We start from the raw sequence: 20,962 nt of genomic DNA on the forward strand, positions 1-20,962 counted from the left end.
GTACAGTCCCTATGGTCTAAGCAGAACATAAAAAATAAAGCCGAAGTGCCGAACAATCCACAGTGCTGTCAGAACTTCTAGACATCAGTGTAATTTGGTATGACAACACAAAATGCCTTTCTGTATAGAACAGACATTAACTTCATCACAACCACACACATTGTCTTCCCCTATCTTAGGGCTATCAGTTAGCTCCCAGGTCACAGAAAACATTACAATGACATTAAAAGGTCATAATGACTTCCTTATATAGATAGCCACTCTAGATTTTTTAGTGGGTTTGTTGGAGTGGTAGCATTAGTAGAAGTTGCTGCTTGTTTCAGTTATCATATTTTCATTTGATTGCTAGTAAAATCATTGCATTATGAGTTCCATTTAACAAGTTTTATATGTAAACAAACATATTCACCACTAGATATTTTTGCAAAGTAAACCAGAAGAAAAACTATTCTGACAGCATTAGTCGGGCGGGGGGTGGGGGGAGAACCATTTCATTTACCTCACAGACTTATGAATTTTCACAGACTAAATAATAACTTTAAATGCTTTATAACTGTCTATACCAAGCAGCACTAACATACAGCCACCTCTGGGATGAATGGTGGCAACTTATCATGTCACAGCACCTTCATAGGGAGAGGGGAAGACTTTGGACAGGAACACTGGTGTTACTCTAACCTTACGAAGTATGCTATGGTGCTTTGATATCCACAAAGAGCAGGTTCTCTCCATTTCTAAGATCTATTCCAAAAAGCACTTCCTCCCCCTGACAAGTGCATGTTAGTCACTCGATCTACTGCGCACCGGAAGGTTGAAGACCTGCGTAAACCATGCTCAGATTTGAACCACTGGTTCCATGTAATCTAGAGATTCCCAAAATCGGATGTCAGACCATCAAGCCCCCTGAAAATCCAAATAAAATTCCCATATATAAATTGTTACATTTTTTAAATTTAAAACTACATTTTGTAGCCTGCTGCTGTAAGGTAACACCTTGTTTATACAAACACACAAATTGTAGTATGAGTAGAATTGGGAGCATGATACAAGAGCTTTTAAACTAATTTCTACCTACTTTAATGTTTTGAAAAATCAAATGCGAGATATAAAAAACAAACCAATAAGCAATATGATTTAAACCATAAAGGGTTATCTTCCAGTCATTATGCCATAAAAGTAGGATGGTAATACATTTTAAAGTATTTTGCACAAGACTCCTTTACTGCCAGCAACACTAAAGATGTTTCCTCAAAGAAAGATCGCTGACTGGCACAGTGAAACGTTTTGTTCAGAGGGATCTATCATTGATGACACACAGCAAAAAGGGTTCCTCACCCTGCAACCTTTCAGAACACAGCCATGAACAAAATGCTTGAAGTCCTTAAGAAATCTTAAACATTTAAGTGGACTGCAATGTGTAATAGGAATTCGACAAGGACCTTTTCAGAAAGAAAGGATTACTTAGCACTTAACACTGTAAAACCAAGTCAACTGCTTGCACAGCGGTAGAATGAGTGAGCAATTCTAAAGTTAATTTCTGGTACATTCTAGACTTCTATAGTCCTCAGCAGAATATTCACCCATTAGAAACTGCTAGTCCTTCTGTAAACTACAGAACACACGTAGAAAATAGTAACTATTGGAGTTTCAGTTGTAAATTATGATTTTCCACTCCCACCTCCCTGTTAAACGTTATACACTATTTATAACCACAAAGCACTGAATATATATGGGGAGGGGAGAAGTGATTTAAGTTAATAGTTGTCTGTTCAGCTGCCATTCGCTGGCACGGCTAAGCAGTTGACTGGGGAGCAGAGTGGACTAACTCTGCTCCAGACATTTATATGTTTCCCACAATTAGGATTTTGAACAGACATGCATGGTACTTTCAGCCAATCCTTCAAAAGGAGGCAATTTCTCAATCACCCCTCAGCAACATCTAAATCCTGACCATGTCCTTGCTGCTAAAACACATAAAATAACAATCTCAATGCATTTATCTTTAGTTGTCCTTGCTGCTAAAGAAATGTTGCAATTCCTGTCTCCTACTGAGCTGATGAAAAAAAAATCTTATTTGAATGACTGGGAGAATGCCAGTAATGTTCCCTAGCTGGTGTAACACCTAATAGGAGACACGATCTTTAAGCAAATATTTTCCTTATGGAAAACACACAAAACGTTATCCATAAAAAATAAAACAAGACAATATTTAACGCAATAACATCAGTGAAGTCTGAACTGTTTATTGATACACTGTCATAATCCAAACAAACAAAAACACCCTTGTGCTATATTTAGCCAGCGGTCAATAGCCTGGCAGGAACTGTGCCTTGCAGGTAACACACTGTAAGGGATGTATTCATGAATTCTGACTCCATTCAAGTCAAAAGAGGATTATTGTTTTTCCTGAAAAAACTGACACACACACTGGACGAGTGTGTGTGTGTGTGTGTGTACTTAAATTTCTGAATGCTGTTAAAATACAGAGCTGTGCCACTCCTTTCCCTGAGCCTTTGTAAGGGTGGACTACATTGGCTCCCCAAAGATGTTCCCACCATCATATGGCAAGTTCTTAATGTTTCACTGTGCCTCTGGTTGAAGGCCAAACATTCACAGCCAATGCATCTGTGAGCATCTATCCTGGAAGCTATTTCCCTTCCTTTTGCAACATAGTCATTACGGGTAGGCTGTACCTGCTGCTGGCCTGTGTTCATGCTCTCAGTAGGAGTATTTTTTTTTAAATATTCCTCATATTTCTTGTTAGATAAAATAAGAGAATAGGCAAGCCTTTCCCAGAGCTCAAGCTAATTCTTGTCCATTTGGACTGATAGTCTTTAATGAGGGTAACCAATACTGAGGATGGATAAACTTTTCATCCCAGGATATCCCAGAATCCTGGCCCCAGGATGCCAAATGGCCAATCTTGTCCTTGGCTACAGCTTTCCACAACCACACCCTTGTCAGAAATGCAGCTCTACAAAAGGTACAAAGACTGGGAAGGACCTTTATTTTAATCCTTCATTTGTTTTAAATTAGAATAGTTCAAAATGTACTTTGACTGAAAGGTCAGTGTTTCGCACTGGAGACAAAGCAGCTAGACATCAGCAGGGTATGCTACTCAGCCAAGGTCATGTTTTCCTATGGCTGTGCCATAGACTGCATGTTTGTTCTGTCCCCAAAAGTTAGATAAAAATAAAGGCTCTCCTTTCCTCTCCATTGCATTTCAAAAAGCTATTCTGGACTGCACTTTATCAATTTATTTTTTGTCACAACACTATCTTTATGGAAATACACTGTTGTTGCTACTTTAATACGGACAAATGGAGGAGCCACGGAAAAGCCAATGGTATCAGTTTACTACTGGAATCTATGCTAAAACAGGTTTTGTTATTTTGGGCTCAACTGAGAGCTCTGCTATTCTGAGACCAAAAAGGCATCACAGTCTAGTCTTCTTCCTTCCATTCAGAATGAGCGTGTCAGGCTAATCTACATGTGTAAGAGACAGCAACACTTTTCTTTCGCAAAAGATTTTAGTGGCACTTTTTGGTTTTGCTTATTTTGATATTCAATATTTATAAATTTCTATAGAATATTTTGTAATGAAGTTATTGGACACAAACAGTCCTCACAAAAAGCAGGTATCTTATGGTTTGGTAGTATTTTGCACCGACTGTAGAAGAATCTGTGGGGAAAACTTAAGCACTCCATTATTTTTTAAAGCCGACGTGGTTTAAGTGAAAGGTGAAAGACTGAAATACCTGATTCATCTTTATTGCATGTGATTTCTTAACATCACAACTGTTCCCTTGTACTCCCCTCCTCCACAACCCTGGGCGAAAGGGAAGGATTGCTAATGAGAAATATTATCAGGCTATTTCAGGTTCTTTGAAGAGAAGAAGCAGCAGACTAAAAACATTAGCAATAATACCAAGGTGGGTGATAGAGAAAAAAGAAAGGAGAAGGCATAATAACTAGTAGAAATAAAATCCAGCTTCCTTTATGCAAATAAGAGGAAACAAGTTTAACTTAATGTTGTAACACAGCTGTTTCAGCACACTGAGTGGTCACCATTAAAAATCAACATTTACTTCAGTTATTAAGAGATACCACTGTGATTTCCTACTTTAATTACAGAGGGGGTGTTGTGGCATTTCAGAAACCATGGTATAGTAACTGTGGGCATGTCCTGACTTTTTTTAAACAGAGACCAGTGCTCTTCATTAGTTCTGTGGATGCCCTAAAGATCAACTTTCATATCCAGCAAATTTCAGAAAGATTTTATGTCTGTAGCACTTCTCTTCCCAATGGCCTCAATGCAGTAAAGTACTTAAGGATGTATATAACTTTAAGCATGTCAGCAGTCCTACTGAAATCAAGTTAGGCAAATAAGTACTTTTGCTGACTGGGGCCTACGCAACAAAGCATTAGACAGCTATTCAAAAACAGTTATCTTTCTTCTGAACCTATGCCACATATATAATCTAAAAGGCCCTTAACAATATTTCAGTGACCAGCTTGGCATTGACTTAGGAGTCTCCTACTCCATGTTCCACAAAACCTGAGCTTTTCTCTCAAGGTGTCTCATCCAAGGGTTGACCCAAGTAGACCTTGCCTTAACTTGTAAGGTTATGGCTTGGGGGGGGGGGGGGGCGGGCAGGGTATGACTGCAGGCTGTGAGGAAGGCAGGATGACCTCTTAGTATGATCTCCATATTAGATATCAACGTGGGCGAGCCTCTGTGTTGATTAAAGCACTGATTTATCTGGCATTCAATAAATGGCCAATTTTATAATAAAAAACAGAGAAATGTGCAGGATCAGTATGTCATACCACTGAGAAGGACTTATTAGCTAACCTATGTCTCAACAACAAGTCTCAGGCATCAGTACCAAGTCTATAATGGGAAGTCATTCTCTTCTAACCCTAGAGAATGCCACTATACAATATATGCATGTATCATTTAAACCGCTACTAAGTATCTACATGTGCACTGCCTCAATAATATACACTGATTCCTGAGGACGAGGAGATGAAGGACTGCAGACTCAATAATAGCAATGACATTTCCTTCAGCCTGGGCAGGGTTTTGGTATATATTTTGCCAGTGTTCTCTCATTACAAAACAGCAGTGTGGAAAGAGACATTAATTTAATAAGGCTACCATTTGGGGGGAGAGGTCACTGTGAATTTGAATGAAGGTAACCATCAAGGTAATCGTGAATTTGAATGAAGTCCATGACCTATCAGCAGTACCTACTATCCCACAGAGCTCGGCCTGGCTCCCCGTTCCAGGCATTGTGACCTGGCCAACTCCGGTTTGGCACGTCCCCCCTTCTGTAGATGGAGACAGAGGGGCAGTGAGCCAAATTTGATCGGCGTTGTGACTGAGAGCATGGGATTGCAATGCCACTCAGTTTTGGCCCATCTGTCCGTCTGTCTCCATCGATGGAATGGTGCTACAACCACGTGGGCCCTGGTGCAACACCCAGAGCAGGGAGCCGGAGCCAGGCCCAGTCCCAGGAGATAGGAGCCATCGCAGAAAGGTGAGTGGGGGTGGGCTTGCTCTCCAACACCCCCCTATGGGCTCCTTGCTCTCCACTTTCCCTGACTTATCTTTTTCCTCACACCTCTATTCTGAAATTTATTAAAAATGTCTGTGACAAAACTCTAGCGCTAATTATAACATAGGGCAATAAGCAGAGTGGAACCACCCCCTTCCCATTGCAAGCTACAGTCCATATTTACATTTCACTTTATTTATATGTCGTGGAAACTTATGATTGTGGAATTTTGTACAATTATTTTCCTCTCGTATCATTATATTACTGATAGGTTTGTCTTTGTAAGCTGCTGTAAATAGTATTCAACCCTGTTCCTTCCTTCCTTTTTATTTTATTTTTTTTAAGATTAAAATTAGTTGAGGTTTATGATAAAAAAAAAGAAAGGGCAGCGTTTGCAAACTCATTTGCAGTTTGGCAACGGTAAGATAAAATCAGAAAATAGGTTAGAAAGAGGTGGAAGGAATGACTCCAAGTGTACTCCAGCCAAAGTTGCACCCTTTCCTAGAATTTAACAGTGGCAAGTTGTACAATCGCTTACACACACCTTGCATAATAATGGAACGAAACTGACTATAACTGAAGGCTTTTTTGTTTCAGGATTGCTTCTAAAATGTTGATGGGTGTCAAGTGAACATTGTTGAAAGGCCCAATCTTTCAGTATAAAAAGCTAGATTTTCTTCTTTAATCTGCCGATTCTGGCAAGAGAAAATAATCAAACGTGGTTACAGACAGCTCAAGTTAACAATACTATATTTCATTCACAAAGTTTATCACATCCAGAATATTTATCACAGAAAAAAAATTGGAGGCAAAGCTTAATACATGAGAAGATTTACAGATCAGATTGCACTTTAGGAGCTGGAAGCCAACTCGCACTGAAGTCAATGGAAAGACTCCTATCCAATGGTTTCAATGGGCACTGAGTCACAGAGCTAGCAGATCAGGCCTGGGACTTGAAGTCAAGAGATATGGACAGTATTCCTGGCTCTGTCGTGGCCTTCATATCTGACCTTGCACACGTCATTTATTATCTGTACCTCAGTTTCCCCTACCTGTACGGGGTTTAATAATTCCAACCCCTACCCCCAGAGTTAAACTGTGAAGCTTATTTCACTAATGTTTGTAAAGCACTTTGAGTTCCTGGGAGGGAAGGTGATACAGAAGTTCAAAGGATCAATATGATTTCATCAAGCTTATCTTACAATATGACTTTCTGATCAACTGCTCATTGCTCTGAAAAAGAAAAGCTAAAATAAACAACCTGTCTACAGTTCCAACAAGAAGAAAACGCACTAGAATAGGAAAATTTTACGCCAGCTAAAATACAGTTGTACTCATAAAAACAGACCGTAAATGAAACAATCAGATGGGGAACGAAGGGAGTTTGGCCTTACCAGCAACCCAGTTGGAAATCATTAGCCACACTCATCAGCCCATAAAAGGGTTTAAAAATATCTGACATGGTTTTCTTACTCCTTCCTCCAATTTATTTATTTCTGGCAGAGTGTAAAAACATTAGAGGTCACTGGACTGCACACAGAATCTAAATCACATACATGGCTCTCTTAACGGCCAGCTCCTTGGACCTGAGATGTGGAAGGTACATTTTGCAAAAGCAGCCTCATGAAGTCTGTAATATGATACATACATTCAGCTAGAATAAATAAGATAAAATATGAGTCAATAGTACTGCTAATAAGATAACGTAATAAAATGATGTTACTGTTATTCAGAAGAATACTTAATGTATTAACTCAGCGGTTCTCAAACTGTGGGTCGGGACCCCAAAGTTGGAGAAACTCTGTTTTATTTAAATGAAATGAAAAATGTCATTGACTGATGCTGACTTTGAAAAACAGGAAAGTGGTTAAGTGTTTTGGGAACAGTGAAGTACCAGCTGCACTCAACATTCCACCTCGTATGCCACAATAAATTGCATCCTGGGCATGCATACTGTGTTTCTCTTTTACAAAGACAGCATGCCTATTCACATACCATTCCTTAGACAAACATCTATACATGGTATGAAATGCATATGTACAGTACACATGGTTATGTGCATACATAATTATATAATATTATGTGATATCTAGACAGACCATCCCCTACATGAATATCTTGATTAGAGCTGGGCAAATTTTTCAGCTGAAACTTTCTTGGCTGACAAATGGAGATTTGGGTCAACCAACCAAAACATGTTGCCAACGTGTGTCTATTTTGGCAAAATGCTTCGGCTGAAATGAAAACAAAACAAAAATTCAGAAGTATTAAAATGGTTCATTTTGTCATTTACAAAATGAAATATTTTGATTTTTTGGGCTAGATTCAGATATAGATCAAGGAACAACAGTTGTGGACGTAGCACAGACACATCACAGAAAAATGGTCTGTGTCGCCAACACCTCACAATCAATTTTGTGCTTATGAGCCCCGGTCCATGATGCAGAGGTCTATCCGCACAGATCTTATTGAAGGATTCAGGCCAGAATTTGGTGGTTGCTGGGAAGAGATTTGTTTTCTGAAAAGGTAGAAGGAGACTGAAGCTCATTGTACAAGTGCTTCCATTTGCTAGTCTGTGGAGTAGCACTTGAAGTTGTCATTAGCCTGCTTATCAAGTAAGCCAATGGGAGCAGTGCACCCAGGAATCAAAGGCTCTGTCTTCGCTGCTGAAAAAATTATGTTTTACCACAGGATACTGTAACACACATCAACTCTCCAGCTGTAAAGCATTAATGGTGCCAAGGCACTGCAGTTTTATCACAAAGTAAACTAAGCAAGGTCAACACCCGGTGCCTTGTCTCCGTTAGGATAGGTAAGACACACGGTAGGTAAGCACAGGGATCCCAGTGTAACCCCCGCCCCCACCTTTTCTGCAGTGAAACGACAGCATGGAAAGAAAGATGATATTAGGTTAGGGAGTTCTAGGAGAGAATGATGTTGTAGGGTGCCCGCAGGACTTTATGTGCATCTGCCTAGATAAGGGAAATTAGGGGGTGTAGAAACTAAGGAGCAGGGCCGGTGCTAGGATATTTCAAGCCCTAGGCGAAACTTCCATCTTGCGCCCTTCCCCCCCCCCCCCCAAACAAAAAATCACATACATTATACACAGTACACGGTCACAGAGTAATATGTTATAATTTAGAATTTATGTTTCCGCGCTTTAAGTTTAGCAAATTTAGAAACAAGTTCCTCCAAGTCAATGCTGTGAGCAATGTCATGTTCTAGTGACAAGGTAGATAGCCCAACAAGTCTTTGTTGCAACACTGATGTTCGCATGTATGTTTTTATCACCTTGAGCTTCGAGAAGCTTCGCTCACCACTGGCCACAGAAACTGGGAGAGTCAAGAGGATGCGAAGAGCAATAACTGTGTTGGGGACAATCAGCTGGGGGTCAGGGCTGTGGGGGGGATGGGGTCAGGGGGTTTCCAGCTCAGAGGGACTGGGCTCAGAGCTGGGGGTCAGGGCTGTGGGGGGATGGGGTCGAGGGGGTTTCCAGCTCAGAGGGACTGGGCTCAGAGCTGGGGGTCAGGGCTGTGGGGTGCATGGGGTCAGGGGGGTGCCTGGGGCACTGGGACAGCTCAGCTCTGCAGGCTGCTGTTCTCTCCAGCCATCCAGGCACAAGGGGAGCAGCAGCAGGGACCAGCCAAGGACCAAGGAGGCAGGAGCACAGGCACCTGAGGCCAAGCTGTGGGGAAGCACCTGCTTACCTTGTCCAACGCATGAGCATCGGGGTCCTCTTTCTTCCTCCACTCCACCAGACCAGGGCTGAGGCTCTTTTCTTCTCCACGCCCCTCGCTGGGGCTGACGTGGAGGCTGAGCCGGGGGCAGCCCCCGCTTTCCTCCAGAAGCCCTGGTGTCGTGCTGCCCTCACAGGGCTCCTGCCATGTGCCCTAAGCAGAGCTGCGCAGCTCTGCCCAGCCGCCGGTGGCCCCGCCGGCAACGAGAAAAATGGCATAGGCTGGAGTCCCTGCTCTGGGAGGGAGAGGGATTCTGAGTCTCTGCCTGCAGCTCAGGGATTCCCCTGAGTCAGCGCGCGGCGGGCAGCCCGAACCTCTGGGCTGCTGCGGCGGAGCCCTGACCCGGGGGGGCCCTGGGCTGCCGGTTGCCACGGTGGCGCCCTGACCGGTGGGGGGGGACCCGCTGGGCTGCCGGTGGCGCCCTGACCCGGGGGGGGGGCCCCTGGGCTGCCGGCAGCCGCTGCCGCCGGCAGCTCAGACTCCCTCTCTGTCCCAGCAGCAGTGGCTGCTCAACCATCTAAAAAAAATTGGGAGGCACTGCTTTTTGGCGCCCCAGGCAACCGCCTAGTCCGCCTAAATGGTTGCACCGGCCCTGCTAAGGAGATACAATATTCATGTGTCTATTCTAAGCTGTCACTTTAAAATAGGCAACCCAAATGATTCTACACCACATGCAGAGTTTCATCACCAACTAAGAATTTTAAAAAAGCTTCCTTTTATAATTGCTCTCAGGTTAATCATTTCAACTAACAGAAACAAGGAGCATAGTCAAGACAGCCCTGTGAATAAGAGCTACTTTCCCCAGCAGAGCACACCTTTACGGTCAAGAGGATGCTACAGGGAACACAGTAACAGCTACTGGTTCTGACAGCAGAGAGACAGTATCTTGGAACTGAAATCAGCACAGTGAATGTTCGATCCTGTAAGGCACAGTCAGTATTTCTGTTTCTCTGCAGACATCAACATGAAGGTGTCTTGACTGCATTACCGCAAAACAGAGCTGCCTGCATAGGACTGATTCTCCATGTTCCACAGTACATTGAGTCCAGGATCAGGGCAATAAGGTTTGGACATCAAATTCAATTACTATTTATCATTGCAAAGAACACACAGCAACTTCAGAGAAGCTGTTAAAATAACAACGTTAACTCCTTAGAACTATATTGAAAAAGCATGATCACTCACTCACTGCATTTACTGGTCTTTAGTTTGCATTGAAGGTGACTATTCACCATATTTTATTGAAGAGGGAGGCAAACCCAACAACATTTAGAAAATTAACACACCAACCAGCAAAAATATTAATAATGACACAATCAAGGGACTGATTACATTTCCCCCAACTGGTTATATATTTCCATGTTAAGAGCCCAGTAGCAGTTCACCCTACACTGTTTTAGCACAGGCACACAACAGCACACACTGCTAAGGAGCTGTGCGTCCAGGTGCTATGAAAAAAGAACAGTCCAGTGAAAAGCCCTGCTTTCCCACTGTTTCTAAGGCAACTATAAAGGAGGATTACACCTCACATGTATCTGGGTGAAAGTATTCAGAGAATCAGGGCATCTCTAGTTGTGTTCTGTCAGTCCAGCTGTTAATTCTTCATTCCTGCATTACAGCCATACATTACAGGAAAGGGATGGGAAACCCCTATCAATCAATATGAGAGAAATTTACAAAGGCAAAAAGGGCTTTTAAGCACTCAAATCCCATTGAAAGTCAATGGGATTTGGGTATCGAAATCTCTTAGTGCCCTTTCAAAATACCTGTCTGTGTCACCATGGTAGGCTCCCTGGAAAGGAATGGGGGTCATCTTTGTACTAAGCACTGAAATCAGGGGCACTGGAACAAGTTTTATAGTGGGGGTGCTGAGAGCCATTGAACCAAACTGTAAACCATGGATATAATGGAAACCACTTCAAGCCAGGGGTGCTGCAGCACCTCCCGCACCCTTAGTTCCAGCACTTATGACTGAAACCTTCACACAGAAAACAAAGCAAAGATGTGGCTCATATGCTCCAAAGGACCGGTAAGGAGCCGGTCAGACACATCCTGTAAACCTGCCTCAGGAACTCTAGAAATTCAGGTATTTGCTATAAAGAATATGCAACTAGGTTTGAAGCGGAGGAGGTTAAGGAGGCAAGTCTAGTATTTTACATTGAGCTGAACAGGAATAAGACGAACTTTTAAACAACTACACAAGTTTCACTCAGCAACGAAAAGAAAATCATATCCTGTAAACTATCAGAAAAACATCATCCATACATAATATACAGCGCTATGACAATGCACAAGTACTACTGGCATTGCATCACTTCATCCCTGGTAATGATTAATGTCTACATGAATCCAAATAATAGCTAGTAAAAAAACCCAGCAATATACCTTTGCAGAGGCATGATTTCACAAGCCATTCCTGAAATCAAAGTCTATATTGGTAACATACAACTGTTTCTTCCACAACCGGTTTTTCTCTGCAGTGAAGGTCTTCTCACACTACCAACAGTGCATTCCTATTTGCTAGCCACAGAGAGAGGCACGGGATTACCACTGCAACAGGCTACACAGAGAAAACTCACTGGAGAGTACAGCAAGCTACTATCACCCAAGGAAGCTAGCGAAGTACTGCACCCTCTCCAAACTTCTCCGAGTAAAAGTAATGCTGCGTTATCTGCTGCTTCGCTGTGCTACAATATGCTGCTGCAGTACTCTTTGACCTTTTGTTCCAGAGAAGCAGCTGAAGCATCTAGCCAATCAGGAATAGCAGCTGCAACTGTTCTGTCTGCCTACCTCCTCCTCTTCTGTGGGCTTGCCATCCTGGTAACTTGAAACTTTCCCCAACGACGATTCCACTGCTGAGGCTGACAGTCAGAGGACACGCAACCAATGGCTGCTCCTGAGAAAAGCACACGCAGCCTCGTCAGGAGACAAAAGGTTCCAGTAAGAAACTGCATTGACACGAGGAAGTAATTGCTAGTCAACCAGACTAAGATCATCAGCAAGATTAAAAAACAAGAGCTACACAGGTATCATCAGTAGGAATGCGTGTGGTTTTCAAACTGACGTGACTACGCGAAAAGGCACAGCAGGTTTCTCTAGGGGAAACATTCTACGTGATCCCTGTGCATGCCATGCCTGCTTCTATTTCCTGTCGATATTTGTTTTCATCCTGCTGCAGGCATGTCTGCTGCAGATTGCAGTAGTGACTCCAGACCTGTGACATCACGTTAGGCACGTAGCTCTCGCTTCTTGGGGGAGGACAAGAACAGAACATCGTTTGATGCAACCCGTTGCGTCTTGCTCTTAATAAACAAAGAGGTGCCACCAAACACTGGGAGCCAGCCACATACACACAATCAATGAATGTCAAACCCAAGCAAGTTGGAAAAACAACTGGGTTTCTAATGACTAAGGGATTGGATGGGTCCTGAGTCACAGTGAAAAAATTTAAACCCCCAAAGCTACACATTTTTTTTTAACAGCCATAAAGTCATGTACATAATCCAAGGGAGAGCAGAATCCAGTTGTACTGAAAATGCAAGTTACAGCTGTTGAGCCATTAAGTGGAAAAGATCTTTTTCTTTCAAGTGAATTTTGTGCAAGGCAAAGTGCCAGACTGAAAGCCCTGATGACTGAAATCTATTTGTCCTCAGAACAGGCAAAACATGGGAAGCAGCAGCACTTCAGTTATTCTTTATCTATATACAGCACCTAACACAGAGAGCACTAATTTCAGTTACTGTCTGTAGGTGCTACCACAAAGCAAATAATTAATAATAATGTTAACATAGTGCAGAGAGGCCAACCAGGTTAGGCCCTCTTAGTCTACAGTAGAAAGGATGCTATATCAGCAAACGCTCCTAGTCTAGATGCAGCTTATACTTGTAAAAGGGTGTTTTTGTTGGTATAGGTTATACCAGTTTCCCGAAAGAAAGAAGCTACAGTGGCAGAAGTACTGTTATACTGGTATAATTTCATTTACACCAAAGCTGGTGCCAGTATAGAAATGTCATTTTAAAAAAAAGTCACTCCTGAATCGACACTACTGTACTGGCATAAATTGCTAGCACAGACCCAACCTTAGAGGCTACTGGAAATGCTACATACCTAAGCAAGATGCCAAACTTATATCCTTTTTGTTTACAGCACAGATACAAGGTAATGAAACACTGAGCAAAGCCTCTTGCCTAATTCCCCATAACTGAACTAGAAGTTTATTTGTGTTTCAAAAATGTCATCCTGAGTTTTAAATGAGTGACTAAGAAACATCAAAAATACAATGATCTATTCCAGCCATGCGGACAGCTCCGTGGTGGAGCTGTGCAGCCTAGTGAACTGGACTAATGGTATAAGACTGAGATACAACCAAACTGTCTCCCTTAGACACCTACTAGCTGCAAAGGAATTCTCAAGGAATCACTGCTATCCTCAGCAATGTGTGCCAATGTTTCTAAAGACATTTAGAATGCACCAGCCCAAAGTGCTCTCTCTAAACCTTAATGATGACCACCATTTATTATTTGTATTGTGGTAGTGCCAAGGAACTGCTGTCATAGACCAAGTCCTGTACAAACACAACAAAAATATGTTCCCTGCCCCAAAGAGCATAAGCTTTAATGCCAGAAATCAGTCTCTTAATAACAATGGACCAAACTGAAACCTAGTATAAGCAAGCACGAAACTAGTAACTTCAGTGGGGTTGCATCAGGTTTGAATCTGGCCCAGTGCCTTTTTCTAATGTAAACACCCTTCAGTGTTCAGCAATTAAATAGAAAAAGCATCAAATAACTGAATTTTTGCAATAAAATTGAGCAGATATTCTAATTACTTGTACACTTGCTAATATTTTACAGTATATACAGTGACTGCTGTTGATATAAAAAAGATCCTAAAGTGCTTTACTAATTAGACACACATCTCTGAAATGCAGCCATCTCTGACGTTGAGGGTAAAAAGCACACATCACACTACACAAAAATGCAAGGAGGTGAAATTCTCACCAAGTACACAGTATACATTCTCTACTCTTATGAAAAACACCATGAAATCTTTCATACACACCACAGAGACAGAACCTTCATTTAAGTAATATCTCGCTAGCCTGACTCGTGTATTCTACTCTACTACTTCTATCCTGGTTTTAAAATCCATTTATCAGGATAGACCTATTGAATAGCAGGGAATGAACAGAACAGGGCAATCATCAAGTGGTCCATCCCCTGTCATCTAGTCTTAGTATCTGGCAGTCAGAGGCCTAGGGACAACCCAGAGCATGGGGTTGCAGATTTGATTTCTCCTCCCCAACCACACAAAGGATCTGAATCATAGGCGCCGACCTGGAGCACCCACGGAAAAAACTTAGCGGCAGCCAAGCTCCTCCCACCTCTCCTGGCACCCCCTACACATCGCGCCACTCCTGCGGCGTGGAGGCGCTGGGGTGAGAGGGGAAGGAGCAGGGATGGGTCACACTCAGGCTAGGGAAGAGGCAGGGCTAGGGTGACCAGATGTCCCAATTGTATAGGGACAATCCCGATTTTTTGAGCTTTTTCTTACATAGGCACCTATTACCCCCCCACCCTCTGTCCTGATTTTTCACACCTGCTATCTGGTCAATCTAGGCAGGGGGAGGTTGGGGACTTGGGGGAAGAGGCGGGTGGGGATGGGGTTTGATGAAGGGGTGGAGTGGGGGCGGGAAAAGGTTGGGGGGCTTGGAAGAAGGGGTGGAGTGGGGGTGGGCTAGGAGAGGGGGGAGGAGGAAATCAAGCATCCCCCCCAGGTAGAGAGGAAGTCGGCGCCTATGATCTGAGAAAATCTGTTTTAACAAGGTGATTATACTATTAATAATACTTTATATGGATTTTGTTTTATTTAGATCTTTGGCTCTTCAAGCCAGCGACTGACTCTTACTCTGGGTACGTACCTGGCCCAGCACAACAGAGCCTCAGTCTCAGCTGGGGCCCCTAGCCACCAGCGTAATGCAAATAAATAATAAATAGTTGACACGGTATTTAACAACACAAAGCCAGGCTCCATACAGAGGAGTAGAATGGACAGGAACTGTACATTTTCAAATGGTATAGGGAGAGTGCACTGCAGCAACAGCACAGGTTAGTTTTACTGATGTTCCCAATATGCCCCTTCTGACTAGGTTTGCCAACTTTCCAATTTCTTAAAACCAGACACTACACCCTCCCACCCCATTGCTTGATCCCCCTGCCCTCGCCCCACTGGTTGCAGTCTCCCTGCCCTCTCAGGACTTACCTGTGGCCTGCAGAGCCAGGCTTGGTAAGGGCTGGCCTGCTTACCTGCCTGCCCAGGGGTTGCAGGTAGGAGGTGGCCCTGGCTGAGAAGGAGCTGGCATGGGCTGACTATCCGGTGCCCGCCCTGTGCTGCTCTGGCCCCCTGCCTTGGCCCCTCCCAATCCACAGGCCAGGCTGGCAGGGGGAAGGCTTGTGGGCTGACAGTGGCATTTGGAGGCAGCAATTCCCTGTTTCGGTGCCCTAGCAAGTGGTAACTGGGCTTTTAGTGTCCGGGCACAACTTTTGACCGGACGCCTTACAGGTCCCCCTTCAACTGGACTTTCTGGTTGAAAACTGGACACCTGGCAATCCTACTTCTGATGCCCTCAAAATCTGCTGCCTCCACATCCTCTGTAGCTGCTGCCAATGGCAGTCTAAAACCCTGACCCTCGATCTTCACGTTCCAAGATGAGGAAAGCTGGGGGGCATAGGGTGGGACCACCAATGGTGGGATGCGTGGGGCCACTAACCAGTTGTTCTGGGACACTGGGGTCTTGGAAAGCAAATTCTCCGATATCTGGAACATGATCCTGCATTCAAGGAACACTGAGGCAGGCATGCAGAGAGTTTCTGGCATCCCCGCATTACGCACTGGCCAAGAATTCCCAGGAAATGAGCAATGACTTTGCTGCCACATCTAAAATAAATAAAAACCCATCATGCAGCAAAAGTTACTCCTTGGAAATGAATGATTTTGCTAGCTGGATAGGGAAGCTTTCTGCCATCTTCCTCACTGAAAATGAGAAGGATCTCAGATTAAAGGAAGGCATAAACAGTGCTCTGAATAATGCCCTTGGTCATTCTCATGTAGGAGCTAAAATTCTAATGATCTATGGGCAGGTTCTAACACAGTGATTCCAATCCCATCTTGTAACCCTGATTTAATATCAACATTGACAGCATCAGCCTTAAGAGACATTAAGGCTAAGAGGAGCCAGACACAGACTCCGGGGAAGCAGTGGCCAGAGTCTGTTAACTACATGTTTAAAGCTTCCATGTGGATGTAGGTCATACGAATTAGTTATGAGCAGTCAGATCCTTTGAGAACCAAAAGACCCTCATAGATTAGCAGAGGTTTGCCAGACATCAGACAAGGATGCCTAAAATCTACACCTCCTGGTCCCTCACAGCAGGAGAAGGAAGAGTTTGCATTTAAAAAACAAAACCGAACAAAAACAATGGACAGGCCTGCAGACACACAGGAGTAGGGGGCGTGTCATGGAAACACATAAAAGAGGCTAATAAACTGAGAAGTGGCTCTGCTTTAGCGTGTTAAGCTGTTTGTTTAGTGCTTGCTACCGTTGACAGGCTCACTGAAAGGTCATTAACAATGCTTCCGTAAATTGTTTCAGATGTAGCGCTCTGTTGCATAACAATCACACCCATACACATTATAACATGATGCTGTTTTTAAAAAAAGAACAAGCAGTGCTAACATACGCTTCTCTGCCATCTCAGATCTTTGGTGTTATTATCTCACCTCTCTCTAAGTAAGTGACTATTCACAGCACATAAGCCTCCATGGTTTCCTGTTAAATTAAATGTGTTTTTATTTATCTAAAATCAGGTACAACATAAAAGAGGAAGATTTAAATAATCTTATATATAAAATTGCTCTTTAGCTGGAAAAAAACTCCTTGTACAGTATAGTTTCCCGACCTGATATTAAATGCACCTGATATTTATCAGGAAATGCCTTATTTTTCATATAAAACAGCAATTATTGCCATAGTATATTTCTATAAATCCTGGTACAGTAGAATCTCAGTTATGAACATCAGAGTTATGAACTGACCAGTCAACCACACATGTCATTTGGAACTGGAGGTGTGCAATCAGGCAGCAGCAGACACAAACAAACAAAAGCAAATACACTACAGGATTGTGTTAAATGTAAACTACTAAATAAAGGGAAAGCAGCATTTTTCTTCTGCATAGTGAAGTTTCGAAGCTGTATTAAGTCAATGTTCAGTTGTAAACTTTTGAAAGAACAACCATAGCATTTTGTTCAGAGTTATGAACAACATTCATTCCTGAGTTGTTCAGAACTCTGATGTTCTACTGTATTGCCATCAGGATGCAAAATCAGCTACCAAAAAAAAAATCAACTAAGATTTACCTAAAAGTCTATTGATTGAAGAGAATTTTCAGATGAAAGGGGAGCTGGTAATTACCAAAAGATTTTAATCTGGAAATCTGCATCAGAAAAGAAAGACCATTCCTGGCATTATTCTAAAATAAGTTGTAGGGCTCGGGCGAGTATTAGTTGTTATTCCTTAATGTGCTCTATGAAACTCAGCATCACCCTCTTTTGCCTTTTTCCCATGGTGTTTCCCTTCAAGGGGCCTTCGCTTCCTGCACTGCCTCCTTCAGCTGCGTCTTTAACATTTCTACAATGCCAAGTCTGTGGCACGGTATCATGGCTCATGTTTCCCCACACGTTCACTGGTATGAAACTTTAATGCCCATTAAGTGCAGAGAGATCAAAGACGGAAAAACGTAACTGCTGGCCTTTTGCTAGAAGGCCTGCTTTCCCAAGGCTTTAATTATTTCTGCAGTAAAGGCACCTTTAAGAATCAAATGGTGTAGACATTGGAAAATGTGAAGAGGAGTAAAAAAAAAAGTACTGTATGGGACTGAGGTCAGCCATGTCTGTGCCTGGGACAATCTGCTATTCAAACTGGGGAAAGTCGCACCAGTGCAAACTTGCATTTACACTGGTGCAGCACATCACTGGGGATTTTATCCCATCACTACATCTGTGTCGCTACACCAGTGCAAAGTTCCCTTATCTTTGATCTCTCAATACGAGAAATTTCTCACTATACACTATGCAGACCATGAACACTTTATATATTCCTCCTTTAACAGTAACTACCTGTAATAATGACAGGTTTCAGAGTAGCAGCCATGTTAGTCTGTATCCGCAAAAAGAACAGGAGTACTTGTGGCACCTTAGAGACTAACAAATTTATTTGAGCATAAGCTTTCGTGGGCTACAGCCCACTTCTTCGGATGCATGCTGTAGCCCATGAAAGCTTATGCTCAAATAAATTCGTTAGTCTCTAGGGTGCCACAAGTACTCCTGCTCTTTTTACCTGTAATGGTAATAGCAGACTAGACAATGCATGGTTAATTTGAAGTCATTTCGCTACCTTAAAGGTAGCAGAGATTTTTTTCTGTCCCCCCAATCATACTTTTAACTTATGCTCCCACATAACTGAGGCTATTTATCACATGTAAAACTTGGGCATCACATAATTTTTGTTGTTGATTGTTGTCTGTACTTGTTAAATCTGTTTCCAAGACTAAACAAAAAAAATTCTTTTATGCACGTTTTCTCTATCAAATTTCTATTGCTTAGGCCTGGTCTACACTACGCATTTAAACCGATTTTAGCAGCGTTAAACTGATTTAACGCTGTACCCGTCCACACAAGGCCCTTTATATCGATATAAAGGGCTCTTTAAACCGGTTTCTGTACTCCTCCCCAACGAGAGGAGTAGCGCTAAAATCGGTATTACCATATCGGATTAGGGTTAGTGTGGCTGCAAATCGACAGTATTGGCCTCCGGGCGGTATCCCACAGTGCTCCACTGTGACTGCTCTGGACAGCAATCTGAACTCGGATGCGGTGGCCAGGTAGACAGGAAAAGCCCCGCGAACTTTAGAATTTCATTTCCTGTTTGCCCAGCGTGGAGCACTGATCAGCATGGGTGGCGATGCAGTCTCAAATCCAAAAAGAGCTCCAGCATGGACCGCACGGGAGATACTGGATCTGACCGCTGTATGAGGAGACAAATCTGTTCTATCAGAGCTCCGTTACAGAAGACGAAATGACAAAGCATTTGAAAAAAATGTCCAGGCTATGATACAGAGTCCACAGCACAGTGCTGCGTGACATGCGTAACGGAAAGCCAAAGAATCAAATGGACGCTCATGGAGGGAGGGAGGGGAAACCGAGGACTCCAGCTATCCCACAGTCCCCGAAAATCATTTGCATTCTTGGCTGAGCTCCTCGTGCCTGTAGGGTCAAACACATTGTCCAGGGTGGTTCAGAGTCTGTCTCGTCAATTTACCCCCCCCTCCCCCTCCGTGATAGAAAAGGGGAAAAAATTGTTTCTTGACTTTTTTATATGTCACCTTATGTCTACTGCTGGTAGACACGCTGCTGCAGCAGTAAACAGTAGCATCCTCTCCCCTCCCTCCCCTCCCCTCCCCTCGCTGGTGGCAGATGGTACAGTGCAGTAGGACTGATAGCCGTCATCTCATTGCCAATTTACAATGGCACAGCAGACAGTACAAAATGACTGATAACCATCTCTGCTATCATGCAAAGGCAAATGAATGCTGCTGTGTAGCGCTGCAGTACCGCCTCTGTCAGCGGCATCTGGTACACATACAGTGACAGTGACAAAAGGCAAAACAGGCTCCACGGTTGCCGTGCTATAGCGTCTGCCAGGGCAATCCAGGGAAAAAGAGTGCGAAATGATTGTCTGCCGTTGCTTTCCCGGAGAAAGGAATGACTGACGACATTTACCCAGAACCACCCGTGACAATGATTTTTGCCCCATCAGGCACTGGGATCTAACCCAGAATTCCAAGGGCCGGGGGAGACTGTGGGAACTATGGGATAGCTACGGAATAGCTACCCACAGTGCAATGCTCCAGAAATCGACGCTAGCCTCGGACCATGGACACACACCACCGAATTAATGTGCTTAGTGTGGCCGCGTGCACTCGACTTTATACAATCTGTTTTACAAAGCCAGTTATGTAAAATCGGAATAATCCCGTAGTGTAAACATACCCTTAGGCTGGCAAAACTAATTTGTCCACAGGGGGTGTATATTTCAGCGGCTGCGTACTTATCCTGGGATAAATGGCATCACCACTTCAAGAGAACGTTAGCCCACAGTTTATCCCCACCATATATCAGGAAGGGCTCAGAGTGGAATCAACCATCATTCTTACATTAGAGGCAGAATGGTCTAATGGACAGAGCTTTGGCATGGGAGAACCTGGGTTCTATTTCCAGCTATGCCGCTAGCCTGGTGGATAAACTTGGGCAAGTCACGTCACCTTTCCAAAGCTCAGTTTCCCCATCTATAAAATGGGGATAATACTCTCCTCCTTTGTAAGCACTTTGAGAGCAACTGCTGAAAAGATGTAAGAGGGAGGGATTGTTATTATACAACCCCTACTCTCATACACAAAGGTGTGTGTACTTGCATAGAAAGATTACAGGCACTATAGAAATTAGCTAATGTAGGCAGGGACAGGGCCTTCTTCTTAGCATATTGTATGTGCGATCAGAAATAAACAACAAAAAAAGAGTGAAAAAAGTAAAAAAGTGTCTGAGGCC

The 20,962-nt window shown here is 43.3% G+C and overlaps 1 protein-coding gene across 12 annotated transcripts in view; it reads right to left on the reverse strand.

Annotated features, from left to right (window-relative positions):
* Positions 1-20,962, reverse strand: part of FAM13A (family with sequence similarity 13 member A) — a 234,699-nt gene that overhangs the window by 80,134 nt on the left and 133,603 nt on the right. For 2 of the 12 annotated variants that reach the window (XM_050944005.1, XM_050944004.1), the window contains exon 1: positions 11,684-12,039. The exons of 6 other annotated variants lie outside the window; for them this stretch is intronic. In XM_050944005.1, coding sequence (XP_050799962.1) covers positions 11,684-11,712 — 29 coding nt within the window. In that variant the 5' untranslated portion in view covers positions 11,713-12,039. Of the gene's footprint in view, positions 1-6,105; positions 6,127-9,268; positions 9,334-11,683; positions 12,040-12,088; positions 12,686-20,962 lie in introns of those variants that run through there. 4 more of the 12 variants (XM_050944001.1, XM_050944007.1, XM_050944000.1 and 1 more) reach the window with 4 other exon arrangements.

The sequence above is a fragment of the Gopherus flavomarginatus genome, chromosome 3 (assembly GCF_025201925.1).
Source record: "Gopherus flavomarginatus isolate rGopFla2 chromosome 3, rGopFla2.mat.asm, whole genome shotgun sequence".
In the NCBI taxonomy this organism is placed as follows: domain Eukaryota; kingdom Metazoa; phylum Chordata; order Testudines; family Testudinidae; genus Gopherus; species Gopherus flavomarginatus.